General features: G+C 44.6%; 3 protein-coding genes across 3 annotated transcripts; 2 read left to right on the top strand and 1 right to left on the bottom strand.

The window, feature by feature from the left end:
- Positions 1-493: 493 nt before the first annotated feature.
- Positions 494-3,451, bottom strand: LOC108895937 (caspase-3). Its single transcript, XM_018694956.2, has 4 exons — positions 2,982-3,451; positions 1,816-1,979; positions 1,497-1,623; positions 494-1,372 (listed from the first exon to the last, which is right to left on the bottom strand). The coding sequence occupies exons 1-4, from the start codon at positions 3,196-3,198 to the stop codon at positions 1,059-1,061; spliced, it is 822 nt and encodes a 273-aa protein (XP_018550472.1). The 5' UTR covers positions 3,199-3,451; the 3' UTR covers positions 494-1,058.
- Positions 3,452-4,105: 654 nt separating this feature from the next.
- Positions 4,106-8,216, top strand: dusp11 (dual specificity phosphatase 11 (RNA/RNP complex 1-interacting)). The gene is made up of 9 exons (XM_018694946.2): positions 4,106-4,441; positions 4,821-4,896; positions 5,001-5,132; positions 5,244-5,367; positions 5,849-5,909; positions 5,988-6,034; positions 6,118-6,193; positions 6,867-6,998; positions 7,115-8,216. The coding sequence occupies exons 1-9, from the start codon at positions 4,404-4,406 to the stop codon at positions 7,518-7,520; spliced, it is 1,092 nt and encodes a 363-aa protein (XP_018550462.1). The 5' UTR covers positions 4,106-4,403; the 3' UTR covers positions 7,521-8,216.
- A 97-nt stretch (positions 8,217-8,313) lies between these two features.
- On the top strand, positions 8,314-15,730 carry atp6v1b2 (ATPase H+ transporting V1 subunit B2). Its single transcript, XM_018694931.2, has 15 exons — positions 8,314-8,416; positions 9,056-9,309; positions 10,127-10,182; positions 10,395-10,493; positions 10,711-10,804; positions 10,900-10,977; positions 11,089-11,228; positions 11,340-11,441; positions 11,746-11,843; positions 12,240-12,363; positions 12,469-12,619; positions 12,710-12,792; positions 13,555-13,659; positions 13,764-13,893; positions 14,318-15,730. The coding sequence occupies exons 2-15, from the start codon at positions 9,147-9,149 to the stop codon at positions 14,452-14,454; spliced, it is 1,560 nt and encodes a 519-aa protein (XP_018550447.1). The 5' UTR covers positions 8,314-8,416; positions 9,056-9,146; the 3' UTR covers positions 14,455-15,730.
- The last annotated feature ends 201 nt before the right edge of the window (positions 15,731-15,931 follow it).

Raw genomic sequence — 15,931 nt, 5'->3', positions numbered from 1 at the left:
AGTCAATAAGAAGGTTCTGGTGGTCAGTTAGGAGACTTTGGAAGTCCTTTAAGAGGTTGTGGTGGTCATTGAGGAGTCTCTAGAAGTCTTTTGGAGGCTCTAATGGTCACTGAGGTGGTTCTAGATGTAGTTGTAGAATTCCTTTAGAGGGTTCAGACAGATGTTAGAATGTTGTTGTGGCCATTGAGGAGATTCTAGGGGTCTTTTGGAGGTTTTAGTTCTTTAAGGGGTCCTAGTCCTTCAGGAGGTTTGTAGTGGGCTTTTGGGAGGTTTAGGAACATTCAGGGAACATTGTATAAAATATGATGCTTTGTGTGTGTGTGTGTTATGTCAGTATGATACCTGGGACTGGGTTAACAGGAAAAATGTGGCTTATGCAAGATGTTTATTTGTACTGTTCCACACTGATACGTCCTGTAGCTCAACCAGCTCCTTATACATGAAAACATCAGCAGTAATGAACCAATAATATGATCAGACACTGACAGGTTCATTCTGTATATCAAATACTTTTACTTTGAAACTTCAAGTACATTTTTCTGATAATACTGACATACTTTTAGTCATTTTTTCACTGTGGTATTTCCAGTGTGATTCAGTCAGTCCAGAACACAAATGGATTTAATTTGCAGCAAACCCTTCAGGTTCTTCAGGTTAAATACTCGTTCTGCTGCTGGTATATTTCCATCATGTGGAGCAAACAAACGTACACTGAGTAACACTGCCCTATAGACTGAAGTCTGTTGCGTCACTCCAATAAGTTAGAGCATCACTCAGTGAATTAACATTTGGTTTATCAAGGTACAAATCAGTTCAATCAAAGTAAGTCTATTTAAATACAGTGTGTCTCTGAGGTATGTACAGTATGTGCAGATATTTCAGCTGCTGTTTCCTTGATGACGCCTGTGGATTTCCTGCAGTCAGTCAGTGTGAGGAAAACACAGACATCAGCTGCTGTCAGTGTCGGTCAGCTTATCTCCTCTCCCTCTCTACATTCCTGCTGAGAATTGCTGCCTTCATTCATTCAGGTGCAGTCACGTAAACTCTGCTGCTGCAGTCTAACTGATTGAAGGAGTCCGTGTCCTGGCGTTTTCAGAGTGGAGCAGTGACGTGGCTGAGAGCTCCGCGGCCCCGCCGTCTTTCCCCGGCTCAGCGAACGGGAACACTTCCCTGGTCAGTCGCGTCAGGAAGCACGGCATCTCCTTCTTCCCCCCCACATCACGACCTTTGGCCTGGAAGTTGTAGGCCACGCTGCGGGACAGGCGGGTCATCAGACGAGTCAGCTCCAGGTTACGGTTTCCCCCCTCATCCAATAAAGAGCAGAAAGTCTGGAGGAAGACTGATCCTGACAGGTGATTGAAAGCTACGTAACCTGAGGAGAGGACGGAGGGAGGAGGGTTTAAACAGAGGAGAAGATCCAAAACCCAGCGGTGGAAACCATCAGGCATGAAGATGTGTGTGTATGTGATGTGTGTAGAACATGGACTGGTGTTTACCTGGTGCTGTGGCGAACATCACAGCTGTATCTACAGGAACTGACAGATACTGTGAGAAGCTGAACTCTGTGGAATCAGCTGCTGAATCCACCTCCACTCCATCATCCAGAGCATGTCCCCGACAGGCCTGCAGAGACAGGAACAAGAGCAGGTCCTCAGTCAGAGTGAACATGAGCCAGAGAAACTAAAGCATTTATTTCAAGCTGAACAAAGATGACAGATTCTCCAACGAGTCCACAGACATTAAGAGTCAAAAGTTGCTGGTGGTTGTGTTTGTGTGTTGGTGCCAGTGACGTCTCGTCCTGCTGCTGCTTCCTACCTGTATGAGGAACAGTTTGGCCTTGTTCTCCATACATTGGTTGTCGAAATAAGTGAAGATGCGAGACAGTTGGACCGGTTTCCCGTCAGCTCCGAACACGCAGCCCTCCTCCCCGTGAGACGACAGGACGGCCAGAAAACAGTCCTTCACAGGCCGCCTGCTCTCTGCAGCACAAACACACAACAACACACACACTCAGTTAATTACACACCTCAGGTTTTATCAGTCACAGTGCAGACAGAGGGGAACATGTAATAACCTGCGTGCTCTCACTGACACGTCCACCTCTTTACATAAGGTCTGTACAGGTGAGAGAACATTCAGTCTGAACTGTGTTTACTCACGAGAGTGTGAACACAAACCTTCACTCTCTGTGTCACAGCTGTTTACAAGGAGGATTTCTACTATCACACATTTTACATCAACACAACACAGCTGGTGTGAACGTTACATGTGCTGCTGTTCCTCTGCTCTTCTTTTCAGGAGCTGTTTTTCTGAGACGGATGAACGTCATCAGCCTCCATCACAACGTGATCATAATCATATATATACATAGTTTTATCTATTAGTGATAAGCAGCTATAAAACTCCACCTGAACCTTCAGCTGCTTTGATATCTGCCTCTCTGTCCTGATTCTAAACACGTCCCCTCAGTCTGAGCGTTATTTAGAGAATCTAAAGAAGGTTTCAGGGATCTGTGAGGTTCTACTTCACACACTGTAAGAAGAGCTGGGAGTTCTTTAGTTGGTTCTACTGATCATTGAGTTGAGTAGCTGTGTGGTTCTAATGGTTCAGTGGATTTTATGGGTCCTGTGGATGGTTTAACAGCTTCTCCGTGACACGCAGCTATAAAACTCTCTGTGAACTTTCAGTTTGTCTGATGTCTGGGTGTCTATCCTGATACTAAATACATGTCTGCCCCTTTTGGACTGATATCATATGATGCTTTACTCAGTTCTCTGGATGAGTCCTGAACACGTCTTTTTACATGAATGTATCTTCCAGCATTTCTTCAGAATAATAACTAAGCTGAAGAACTGTCATGGTCGGGGTTTATCAGGATCTATCAGATGATCAAATACATAAAAGATGCTTATGATGATTACTGTAGTGCTGTGTACAGACAGAGCAGGCGTCCTGTGCAGAGTGTGTGTGCTGTGTGTTACCTTTCAGAAACAGCTGATGGATCTCGTCACTGCTCAGGTCACTGTGGATGTCCACCTTGAAGCCCAGTTTGCTGAGGGTGCGGTGGAGTCTCTTGGCGTCCCTCGCGGCTCCAGGCCTCCTCCCCAGCTCCACCCCGGGGTCATAGTTGGCCACCGACACCACCACGGCTCTGTTCCCCTCCCCTCTGTGCTCCTTCAGTCCTCTCCACTGCAGCATGGTGTCTGACTCTGCTGTCTGCTCTGTGGGAGATGAAGTCTCTGTGTCTGTGTCCGTATGTCTGTTAGACTCTGTTTCTGCTCCTCAGTCCACTTAAACCTCTCCCTCACAGCTGTAGAGTTGTAGCCACGCCTCCACCCACCTGTCAGACCATATATGGAGTTTCCATCTCAGGAGGCTCACGTTGATCACAAGCTCTTACATAATTCTGTCTTTTTCCTCCCTGTGCTCGGAAACAGCTCTGTGGAAACTCTCTGCATGTTGCTCTCAGGTGTGTTTTCCACAGGTGTTTACCTTAAAACTGTTTTCAACCTGAACAGTCTCAGGCTCCACTCATTAGCTGCTCTGGAGCTTTTGATCATTTCCCATGATCCTCCTCAGCAGTTTGTATATGTGTCATGGTAGATACATTCTTTGCAGCATGTTATGAGCTTCCTGTCTGTGTTGGCTTCAAATTTGAGATAAAACATTTCTCAACATTTCCTGGACACGTGGCCAAACCCCATCTGCTGAGGAAGACTGTGTGATCTGACTGAAAGCTCCAGAACAGCTACTGAATGAACTTTGCTCACTTTGTTTTGATGAAAGATTTTCATCAGTGGAAGCTACAGTCCTTCAGTCCTGCGAAATGGACAAAAGAAAAATAAATGAAAAATTTTTAATAGTTTTGCCCCAAAAACGATGAATAATTTAACACAAATTAATTAATTAAATGCAACGTTCTCTCTTTATTTAGTGCCATTTATTTACAACGTGTCCTCTTTCTTTCTTTCTTTTCTTTCTTTCTTTCTTTTTCTTTCTTTCTTTCTTTTTTCTTTTTCTTTCTTTCTTTCTTTCTTTCTTTCTTGCTGATGTAATTGTGCTAAACCGCCTCCAGGTGGAGCTCCGGTGTCAGATGGTTTACGTGTCACTACGTCATCTTCATGCGACCGCAGCTGTTTCTCAGAGGGAGTCCGACTGTCTGAGTGTGTGATGATGAGGCTTCACTCAGACTCTTCACAGAGTTATTAAACTATCAGCGAACTGTTCCTGTTTATATCCGGTGTGTGAGTGTGTGTGTGTGAGTGTGGGGTTTAGAGTTTCCGGCTCCGGGTTTAGAATCAGCTGTAAACAGACTGTCTGTGGTTACACGTGGTAAACTCCAGGTTTTTGTAGTTTTATTAAACGGTCGGACAAACAGACTCCGACAGATCGACACCGTGGAAATGTCCCGGCACAAGAAGAAGAACGGAGTCCCGGACCGGTGAGTAACGGCTGGTTACAGCTGGTTTACAGTCAAACACTTTCGGTTTCGTTTCACTCCAGCTCCCAGTTCTCTGCTGTTGACTGACAAACACAGAGTCAGAGGGTTTACTCACTGTTCACAGATCAGTTTACAGAGGAAGACAAACACAGGCAGGTCAACATGAACATCACCCACACAGAACAGCTGCTCACAGTTTCTAAATAAGCACATTGACTTAAAACAGAGGAACACAACAAATTCACTGAAACAAACAGGCGTTGGGGACTATTTTCAGTGGCGGATGAATCCACAGTTGGTGCTCTGTTGAGTGTGGGTGGCAGCAGGACGGTGTGTGTGGTCAGAGTGTGTGTTGATGTGAGTTGTCTCTCTCTGACAGATGGCTGGATTATAAAGCTGTTGGGAAAAGACTCCACGGGACACGATTCATCGCCTTCAAAGTTCCTCTCAAACAGGTCAGGAGAGAGAACGCCACTGATCTGAACTCAGTGTGTGTTGAAAGGTGAGCAGGTAGTCTGTTAATGAAGGTGTGTGTGTGTGTGTGTGTGTTCTTCTTCAGGCTCTGAACCGTCATCTTCCGCTCTCAGACGTGTTCGGGCCCTGGGAGCTGCTGGACGCTCTGAACAAAGACCATCAGGAGCTGGGTCTGATCATTGACCTGACCTTCACCACACGCTACTACCAACCACAGGTAAACAACACGACACTGTCGCCTCTTTAAAGGTTCCTCTCCTGTAATTTAAAGGGCTGTCAGGTGATGTAGTGACTGTGTGTGTGTGTGTGTGTGTGTGTGTGTGTGTAGGATCTGCCAGAGTCGCTGCTGTTTGTGAAGATCTTCACCGCCGGTCATGAGGTTCCCAGTGACGACACCATCCTGAGCTTCAAACGAGCTGTACGGAGGTTTCTACGAGACAACGCAGACAATGGTGACAATACACTGGAACTCTTACTCTACACAGATGTAACGTGTTAATCATGTTTACTGCACAGATCTGGAGATGTGATCACATGGAAATGTGTTTTTGTTTAACCAGAAACATCACTACATACCACTGACCAGACTCCATTGACAAAAACAGGGATTTTACCGAGCAGAACACAGGAGCTGCTGTGAATCTGTTTGTCTTACTGTGTGGTACTTTTACTTCAGTAAAGTATCTGATTACTTCTTCCACCACTGGAAGTCTCACAGTAACACAGACACACTAACAGATGGAGGCAGTGGTATTCCAGCAGCTCCTGTGTTCTGCTCAGTAAAATCCCTGTTTTTGTCAATGGAGTCTGGTAGTGACTCCATTGACAAAGATTCTAGTGTATTTATATATTATCATTGTCTTAAATGACAACACAGACGACTGTGACCTTTCACCTGTTACATGCATAGATTAACTGGCATTTCCATCACAGATAAACTGATTGGAGTTCACTGCACCCACGGTCTGAATCGTACCGGCTATCTGATCTGCAGGTGTGTACAGGTGAACCGTACTGTGTTAGTTTGACCTGTGGGTGTGGACAGTGGTTAACAGCTGTGTCTGACCTGCAGGTATCTGATAGATGTCGACGGGATGGATCCTAAACAGGCTGTAGAGTGTGAGTGCTGATGTTAAAGCTTCTTATTGTAGTGTCTTTCAGTTTGTGAATAGAAGTGAAAAACCTGAAATGTTTGTTCTCAGTGTTCAACTCGTCACGAGGCCACGCCATAGAGAGAGAGAACTATCTGGACGACCTGCAGCATGGACCAAAGAGGAGGTGATACAGACACAGACATGTTTACTGTAAATACTCACTGACTTTTATTGTTCTTTTTATATTTAAGTTTGGTCAAATATGGCAAATAAATAAGAATAAACAGCACACAGAAGAATGAGAGACCCAGACCACGAGAAGAAGCTTTTACAGAGAGTATGGAAGATTTAAAAACACACAGAAATACAGTCAAATAAAACAGACATTGTTACATGGATTAACCGTTCATGTATCCACCTCCTGTGTATTGGCAGGTCTGTGCTGCCCCCTGCTGGACAACACTGAAACACATGTTTTTGTTTGGTTTGTTCCCTAATAAACACAGATCTGGAGTCAGTGAGACAAAAACTGAAGTCATTTTCCAGGACTTCATGTATTTAATATATTTTTATGTAATATATATAATATATAATATATAACACTGGTTTTCATAACAGTCCAGTTTTTTACTGAAAATGTTTGTCACCCTGAAAACAGAGTTAAATCTGAGGGATGTGAATCCACATCTTTATATACAGTAGTGTTAACACTGATTGACTGTTGTTGCTTCAGGATTGAAAATCTCTGCACAGTGATTTTGTTGTATTGAATATGTATTGAATTGCAGAGTTTGTGTTGCTGTGACTGACACCATGTCTTCTGGTTTGATTTGAAGCTTGTGTTTGTTTCTGTGCAGTAATGAGGGGATGGAGGAGTCTGAGCAGGAGCCACAGAGAGGCTCTGCTGTTCACCGGCCACTTCACACCTCACTGGACTCTGAGAGCCGAGACGAGAGACGACCACACTTCACTGACGCCTTTCACCACAGGTAGAGAAACAGCAGATCTGAGGATCAGAGACATATTTCTATATCTGATGCTTTTGACAGAGTTAGGAGTGTGTTAAAGCAGGATTAATTAGCCTCTTCTCTCCTTCCTGCTGCAGATCTTTCCCTCCACGAGAAACAAACCACCGCTCACTTCATCGCCCTCCACACGACGGCCTCCTCCCCACCCCACCGTTACTCCCTCTGTCTCCGTTTCGTCCACCGCTGGAGCCCCGTTTCCACCCGTATCGATGGGCCTCCCCTCATCCTGACAGTCAGGGGAGGAGGCCCCCCCGCTCAGAGGAGGGCAGGTCCAGATACCCCCCGTTTGAGCCGGAGTGGGGTCCAGCCCCCTACCTGCAGGAGGACAGGAGAAGAGGACCTCTGCCTCCTCCCCTCCCTCACTACTCCCCCAACTGGACCAACCAGTCCAGCAGCTGTGACGGAGCTGAGGAGGAGTGGGCCCGTCCCACAGTGAGACATCAGCACAGACACAGACACAGAGTGAAGGGATACGACTACTGAAACACTCAGAGCTCTGTTCAGCAGCTGCAGAGCGACGTTAGGTCAGAGCACAGAACAGACGCTTCCACAGGTTCACTGAGGGCCCATGTTTGGTTCTGATAATCTGTTTAACTCACCTCACTGACTTTACATAGCGTTTACCCACTGAGAGGACAGGGTGAGGACTCTCATCCAGAGAGTTATTGGTGGTTGTAACTGTTCCTCTGCTGTCCACTGTCCTGTTTCAGCCTTAAAGTCAGTTTACTGGATCTGTTTTCATGGTGGTGCAAAGACTGTTTGGTGTTGTATCGACTCTGATGCTGTCTTTGTCCGTCTGCGTGTGTTGTTGTGCAGAGGTGGAAAGAGGAAAGAAACCAGCAGCAGGTTCATTCAGATGAGCCTGTGCAGAGTGAGTCGTTGGTATTTTCTTATCTGTTTTCTTACAGCTTCACTGTAGCACTGGTGTTTTTATCAACAGAGTAAAGACTTAAGCTTAAAATTTGAATAAACAGTTTTGATGAACCGCTCTTCAACCAGGAGATGTTTTTAAATTGGCACCAAAAATGAATGTTTGAGGTTAATTCACTGACGTCTCTGCTTTAAATCCCTGCAGCCGCCTGAAGGCAGCAGGACATGTTGATAAATCTGCAGCCTCTGATTGGACAGTCAGAAGCTGCAGGTGTGTTTACCTTCATTAAATCACAAGAAAATGACAAATTCACAGAGTCATGTTTTCATTCTTAAAACGCATTATGTTAAAGTAGAGTTATGGCTACTTTTCACTGCAGCTAACGCTCGTCTTCATTACTGCTTAATCTGTCATTTTCTTTATTAACTGATCAGTTGCTTTATTTACATTATTATTTATTTCTAGGTTGACAGACTCCATGTCATTTCAACAGAGTTCAACAGAATCTGTGAGTGAGGTTTACAACATTTGGACAAAATGAATATGTGATCAGTAGATTAAATGATTGATAAGGACAAAGATCCATGAGCCAGAACAGTGAACAACAGCTGCTGCAGTCTAATCAATGGATGAGACAGAGGAAGATCCTTTAGTTTAACCAGAAACATCTCTATATATCTCCACCAGACTCCATTGACAAAAACAGGGATTTTACTGGGAGCTGCTGGAATACCACTGCCTCCATCTGTTAGTGTGTGTGTGTTACTGTGTGACTCTCAGTGGTGAAAAAGATCCTTACTGAAGTAAAAGCACCACACAGTAACAAACACACTAACAGATCAGGGCAACGTTGGACTTGTCTTGACCTGTGTTCTGCTTTGTAAAATTGCTCTTTTTGTCAATGGAGTCTGGTAGTGACGGCTTGTTTCTGGTTCAGAAATCCTGGATTTATCCTTTAACAGTTGTTTTGAAACTTGTTGGTTCTTGTTAATATTTGTGTTTTTCCTCTTGTAAAGGGACATTCAGTAATAAATTGTGTCTCTCACTTGTCGATGCTGTTTACAGAGCTGGTTGTGTATGTGTTATGAATCAGTTTGTGTTGTACACCTCTCCGTTTGTTGAGGATGAGACTTGTGTTTTTCCTCAGCATCCCTCCTGATGCAGCTGCTGTGGTTACTGCGCATGTGCACTGAGGCTGTCACGACTCGGGCACTGCTGCGGCTGCTGCGGGTGGAAACATGGCGATGAAGGCGCTCAGAGGGATGGTGAACGGAGCCATGAGCGAGCTCTCCTCGGCCGTCAGCGGGAACAGACCGACGGCCGCCGCTCCGGCCGCCGCCGCAGCCTCCCGGGAGCATGTGATGGCCGTGAGCCGGGATTACATCTCCCAACCCCGCCTGAGTGAGTCCCTCTCTGCCTCATAACAAACACCATCAGCTGAGGTAGGAATCAGGTTAAAGAAATTACCACGCTCTCCTGACGCCTGCCAGTCGTCAGTGATCAATGATTGAGCTGATCGATCAGTCAGAGGTCTGTGGTGAACATGGGTTCATTTCTCTGGCTGCTCATGTTGTAACAGTGGTGACTGATCATCGTTATTTAAAGACAAAGAATCACTGCTGACCTCTGATTATTTGATGTTTATTAACTTTAATTTGATGTTCAGCTGAATATCTTTGTGATGTGATGGAATGTAACTAAGTACTTAAGTACATTTACTCGATTACTTTGCTGAAGCACAGTTTTGAGGCATTCTTCCATTTTATGTTACTTCCTACCGTCCTTCATTCCTCCACATTTCAGAGGGAGATCTTTGATTAGAGCCACATCTGCAGCTGTTTCTAACCTCACTGATATAACAGCTCAGTATGACACAACACAGTTCAACCACAGCACAAACTACATCCTCCAGAACCTTCATAAGGAGGATTCATGACAGGATCAGACTGCACTGGTTGGAGCTTGGTGTTCATTTCTCTTTCTTTCTTTCGTTCATCCAATCTGAAGATATTCAGTTTATTCAGAGAAAGAAAGGCTGAAAAAACTGAAGCTGCAGCTGAGGAACGTTTGGCTTCAAACTCTGTTTCCACCCACCTGCTTTTATTTTTATTCATTTTCAATTTGCACATAAAAAGTTGAGTAGACATTCTGGAAATTGACTCAGTTATCTGCAGCAGGAGTTCATCCAGGCCTCATAAACTGTTCTCTGTGTCCTCAGCCTATAAAACAGTGTCTGGAGTCAACGGCCCGCTGGTGATCCTGGATCAGGTGAAGGTAAGGACGAGCGCAGACCACCGTCCTCACGCTGAGTTTCTCAGCTTTGGCCCAGTTTGAAAGAAAGAAAGCAGAAAGCAGGACAGTTTATTTTTCTGGGAAGTGAAATAACCTTATATTAAAAACATCAAGATGATCATTAGATCAGAAACATCACTTTATGTCAGACTCAGACGTGTATGTGCAGAATAACGCCGGCCTCTCTCCAACAGTTCCCCAGGTACGCAGAGATCGTCCATCTCACCCTGCCTGATGGCACCAAGAGGAGTGGCCAGGTGCTGGAGGTCACCGGCTCCAAAGCTGTGGTGCAGGTGCAGAACTCTTCTGCTGTTTAAAACATTTCAGACTTATTTTAGCTAAGCTAGCATGGACACTGAAATACCTCAGGCTTGTACTTAAAATGAATATTAAACAGAATAAATGTAAAGAAGTAAATTACATAGTAACAGAGTACATGTATCACGGGGGGGTTAATGGGGGATTTGTCCTTTAATCTCTGTCTTTGCGTCTCCACTGCGCCCTCTGCAGGTGTTTGAGGGGACTGCAGGTATCGATGCCAAGAAGACCAGCTGTGAGTTTACAGGGGACATCTTACGGACACCTGTCTCTGAGGACATGCTGGGTACGACACACAATAATAAATATGTCCAGTTCATTTAACACTGCAGCTCCACACAGGTTAGTGTTGTGTATGTTTATCTGTGTGTGTGTTTGCAGGTCGTGTGTTTAATGGTTCTGGTAAACCTATCGACAGAGGACCAGCAGTCCTGGCTGAAGACTTCCTGGACATCATGGGTACGTTGTCAGGGTTGTGTTTTTTACCAACTCTGTAAAAATCTTTAGAGTGATCACCTTTATCCTGTTAGGCATATCTGTGTGCTTCTAATACATGTTGTCATTTTATAGGTCAGCCTATAAACCCTCAGTGTCGTATCTACCCTGAGGAGATGATCCAGACCGGCATATCAGCCATCGACGGCATGAACAGCATCGCCAGGGGGCAGAAGATCCCCATCTTCTCTGCTGCAGGGCTGCCACACAATGAGGTACACTTCCTATGAATTAGTTGGATTTAATTCATGGAAAAAGCTAAAGATGTATAAATGATGTTTGGTCAGATGTCGGTGGGGAGTGTGACATCAGCACCTTCCTTTCAGATCGCAGCTCAGATCTGTCGGCAGGCCGGTTTGGTGAAGAAGTCTAAGGACGTGATGGACTACAGCGAGGACAACTTCGCCATAGTATTTGCAGCCATGGGGGTGAGAACCTGAGACAGAACTTAAACTCACACAACACTTGGATCAATAGTTCATGTTTGGGGATCGATCCGCCCACACCCCCGTGACGTAACGTACGTGACGTAATGGACGTGACGTAATGGACGACCTCCTGTACCTGCTGAGTCACAGCTGCCCACTGACTATTGGTCATTTCTAAACTTAAACAGCTGGAAACAACTTCACTGAAAAGCCCATGTTCAGCGTTTGTGACACCACACTGTGTCACTTTAATACTGGGCCCTGATTGGCTCTGAAGGGATGTTTCTCTCCTGTCTGTCACCAGGTAAACATGGAGACAGCCAGGTTCTTTAAGTCGGACTTTGAGGAGAACGGTTCCATGGACAATGTGTGTTTGTTCCTCAACCTGGCCAACGACCCCACGTATGACCTTTACCAAACTCTTATTCCTATACTATATTCCCTGTAAAACAGGAGCACTTTTACATATCAGCTTCAGGTTTGATAGATTTGTGGACAAGAAATGTGGGAACCAGAAAATATAAAGTTTGTGAGTAAGTCAGATGTCAGGAGGTTTACTGTAGGGAGTCATTTATTTTCTATTTTTCACTGGTAACTGTTTATTCACTGCCATTTATTTCCATATTTTCACTCATTTAAGTTGTCACATTTAATTGTTCATGTGTTCTCTTCTAGTTAAGTCCTTAACCATAGTTCTGAGGTGTTTACATCAAAAGTTCTAAAGCATTAAGTTTTGTCAAACAGATGGAAATAAACCCAAAATGGCATGAAGAGGCTGAACTCACTTCTTTATTGCAGCATCGAGCGAATCATCACGCCTCGTTTAGCTCTGACATCAGCAGAGTATCTGGCCTATCAGTGTGAGAAGCACGTCCTCGTCATCCTCACCGATATGAGCTCCTATGCGGAGGCCCTCCGAGAGGTCAGACACAATTTCAGTGCATTTATTCTGAAATGACTGCAGGAAAATTGGAAATAAATTGTGTGTTTACTCCGCTGCGTGCAACTCATCCAAACTGTGTGTCAGGTCTCTGCAGCCAGAGAGGAGGTGCCGGGCCGACGAGGCTTCCCCGGCTACATGTACACAGATTTGGCCACCATCTACGAGAGAGCCGGCAGAGTAGAAGGACGGAGCGGCTCCATCACCCAGATCCCCATCCTCACCATGCCCAATGACGGTACACACACTCTCACACACACTTTCACCAGCACAGACGTTATGCTAATGACTGCAGTGTTGTTTTACAGTGTGTTCTCGTGTCTCTCAGACATCACTCATCCCATTCCTGACCTGACCGGTTACATCACTGAGGGACAGATCTACGTGGACAGACAACTCCACAACAGACAGGTAATAAAGACTCTGTACAGAGGTCGGGTCTGAAAAGACCGTTTTTATGTGGACTCAAGTCACATGAGAAGGACTAAACTTGAGTGATGGATCTGATGGACTGAGACTCAATAAAACAGACTTTCTGGTCTTTGGACTTGATTAGGTCCAAAGTCTGTCTTGATTTGGGACTTGACACAGAAGATGACGGTCTTAACTCAAACCTTACTGGTCTTGACCTGAGACTAGGTTGTTGGTCTTACTTGTGCTTTGCTTGGTCTTGTTGGCTGTGACTTGAGACTTGACTTTGGATTTGTGCGCCCTCTAGTGGCCCACCTGTGTGAGTGCTCTGTACTAAAGTCTGGTCAGGTCTGCTGTCTGAGAGAGTTGTGTTTTTAAACCTCATACAGTATTAACAGCATGTTTCTCCTCTCAGTAATCATCACATCACGTCCAGAGAGTGAAGTGATGTGAAGTGATTGTAATTATAATGGTTAAATGAACATGAAGCTGAATCAGATCTTACAAATGTCACACTGTCACCAAAATAAAATGGAAATAACCAAAGCGTTTCATGGAGATTCTTTTAATTTAGTCCACATGACAGACTGCCATTCTGCTCTGTTGCTCTGTTGAACAATGACAAAGCGAAAACAACAAAGGAACTTTGACTGTCTGATCCTTCTGGTAGAAAATGAATACACACAGGAAGTGTGTGAGCAGCTGGTGACTGTGTGTGTTCAGGTATCTTATTGTGTCGTCCTGTTTCCCTCCTGTGCTCAGATTTATCCTCCCATCAACGTGTTGCCGTCTCTCTCTCGTCTGATGAAATCTGCCATCGGGGAGGGAATGACCCGCAGAGACCACTCTGATGTTTCCAACCAGCTCGTACGTCCACACACACACACACACACACACACTCCTGCTTCACACTGCACATACTGGCCTTTTACATCCCACTCTGACACTGTGTTAAATGTGTGTGTGTGTAGTATGCATGTTATGCCATAGGGAAGGACGTGCAGGCCATGAAGGCGGTGGTGGGAGAGGAGGCTCTGACGGCTGATGATCTGCTCTATCTGGAGTTCCTGACCAAGTTTGAGAAAAACTTCATCTCCCAAGGTACAGTGGGGCCAGGGCAGATCACTCAGAGCTGTAGCTGCTGGTAGTTTACAGCTGGCAGGAAGTTAATAATGCATCTAATCTGATTTTGAAATCATTTACCAAGCCCAGAAAATCTTCAGGTCAGTTTTAATTCTACAGCCCAGTGTCACACTGTGGTTTTAACACAAGCTCAAGACATTTTCAGGTTTGATTCTCCATCTTTTTACTTCTGGAGGTTGGATTTAGGCTTCAAACATCAGAACAGTGGTGTTCATCTGTGAAGATGATCTGATCAACTAAACCTGAAGGATCAGAAACTTTAGCTGCTCACAGTTTATTTTCTGGAATAATCCAAAACAGGATCTCAGGGAAACTGACCCACAGTGAAGTCCATCACTGGATCAACATGAAGTAGATTTACTGAGTGTGTCTCTGTGTGCAGGTGCCTATGAAAACAGGAGTGTGTTTGAGACTCTGGACATCGGCTGGCAGCTCATGAGGATCTTCCCCAAAGAGATGCTGAAGAGGATCCCTCAGAGCACCTTAGCTGAGTTTTACCCCCGAGAAGCCAAACATTAACCCGACACGCCGCCAGTCCCGCTGCTTCCATCTGTTTCAGTGAAAGCTCACTGCGTACATACAGTGTAGTGTTGTGCCGTCACATATGACGTGATGCTGTGACCGTCCTGACACTTGTGACTTTCATGTGGCCTTGACAACAAATCATTCCTGCTTCAACAACCAGAGCCAGAGGAACAGGTTGTAATGTGTTTACAGTGAGAATGTTGAGTGTAGAGGAAGGGATTCATGTGTTCATGTGTTCATTGTCTGTGTGGGTGATGATAAGGATGAAAATTTACAGAAAAACAAATCACGTATCTTCAAAAATCTCTGTCAAAGTGATCACGTGTGAACAGTTTCAAAGGGAGTGCGACTCGTTCCTGTATGAGCACTGTCAGGCTGTTTATGTTCAACACTCCAAAAACCGGTTTAACAAACGTTTCAATATTAATTTGGAACTTCAAGAAGAAAACTCTGAGTTGCTTTAGCAGCTTTCAGTCTGTGGTCGGGTCAGCTGCTCTAATATATTTTCAGAGTCTTGATTTTATAATAAGTGATTTTAAATAAGCACAGTATTACCCTTCAGATAAACACCTTGCTTTATTCTGTGGTCAGACAAATTAAAGCCTGACGTGAAGCTGTTGAGTCAGCGTTTATCTGTCTAAACACACTGCAGCTAATTCTCTGCGTGGAGAAGTGTCTCACCTGAGTGAATGTAAAGGTGTGATGACAGCCGTGCGTACTCATTAGACTTCTGCAGGAATTTCATTTTCCTCTGGCAGTTGGCGCCCTTTTTTTCTCTGCTTGTACTCGCTGTATGACGGTGACACTTTGACAGACTGTCATGTTACTGCCATGAGGTGCGACGAGGCCTCGTTTAGAAAAATATTTTCACATTTAACATGAGCCTTGATGCAGACGTTTAATGAAAGCCATGTGTGTACTGAGAGAGCCTGGAGATTACATTATATCAGAGCAGGTTCTGAGCATTTAAATGACAATGATACGTCGTGAGGTTTCAACATAACGTCTCCTCTTTCCTTCACTGCTTGATGTTGCTGTGGTTTCTTTGGATGATTATTGTCAACTCTTTTATTCTGGTGCCAGAAGCTTGAAGTGATCTCTGCTGTCTGAACACATCTGCATTGAAATATCTATGAATTATGTATTTCTGTTTAAACAGTGTGTGCACATTGACTGGATATTCTGCATTTATCAGCTTGCATGCATTGTTGTTGAATGTTTCCTGTTGGTGCCTCAAGTATCATATGAAATAAAAGCTGCTGTCTCATTATTTCTGATCAGTTACTGTGTTTACCATCAGCAGGTGTTGACAGGTTATTTAATAGATGCATTTAATATTTATTTATGAAATGATTGTGTCCTTCATAAACAGCTATAATTCATGAACGTCTGAAAATCAATATCTGAATGTCAGTGTTGGTCAGACTGAAATATCTCAGCAGCTGTTTGATGGATTGTGGTGAAATGTGGC

This window comes from Lates calcarifer, linkage group LG9 (genome assembly GCF_001640805.2).
Source record: "Lates calcarifer isolate ASB-BC8 linkage group LG9, TLL_Latcal_v3, whole genome shotgun sequence".
NCBI classification, from domain to species: Eukaryota; Metazoa; Chordata; class Actinopteri; family Centropomidae; genus Lates; species Lates calcarifer.
Note: the sequence above shows the minus strand (reverse complement) of the source record. Positions and strands in the feature narration are given on the sequence as shown.

Excerpts from the sequence above, each read along its gene's own strand:
- LOC108895937 (XM_018694956.2), bottom strand. The coding sequence starts at position 3,198 with ATGCTGCAGTGGAGAGGACTGAAGGAGCACAGAGGGGAGGGGAACAGA. Across the intron at positions 1,980-2,981 it reads CCATCAGCTGTTTCTGAAAG|AGAGCAGGCGGCCTGTGAAG; the intron begins GTAACACACAGC and ends TTTGTGCTGCAG. Across the intron at positions 1,373-1,496 it reads GATGTTCGCCACAGCACCAG|GTTACGTAGCTTTCAATCAC; the intron begins GTAAACACCAGT and ends TCCTCTCCTCAG.
- dusp11 (XM_018694946.2), top strand. The coding sequence starts at position 4,404 with ATGTCCCGGCACAAGAAGAAGAACGGAGTCCCGGACCG. Across the intron at positions 4,442-4,820 it reads AAGAACGGAGTCCCGGACCG|ATGGCTGGATTATAAAGCTG; the intron begins GTGAGTAACGGC and ends TCTCTCTGACAG. Across the intron at positions 6,999-7,114 it reads ACTGACGCCTTTCACCACAG|ATCTTTCCCTCCACGAGAAA; the intron begins GTAGAGAAACAG and ends TTCCTGCTGCAG.
- atp6v1b2 (XM_018694931.2), top strand. The coding sequence starts at position 9,147 with ATGGCGATGAAGGCGCTCAGAGGGATGGTGAACGGAGCCATGAGCGAG. Across the intron at positions 10,805-10,899 it reads TGTCTCTGAGGACATGCTGG|GTCGTGTGTTTAATGGTTCT; the intron begins GTACGACACACA and ends GTGTGTTTGCAG. Across the intron at positions 12,620-12,709 it reads CCTCACCATGCCCAATGACG|ACATCACTCATCCCATTCCT; the intron begins GTACACACACTC and ends CGTGTCTCTCAG.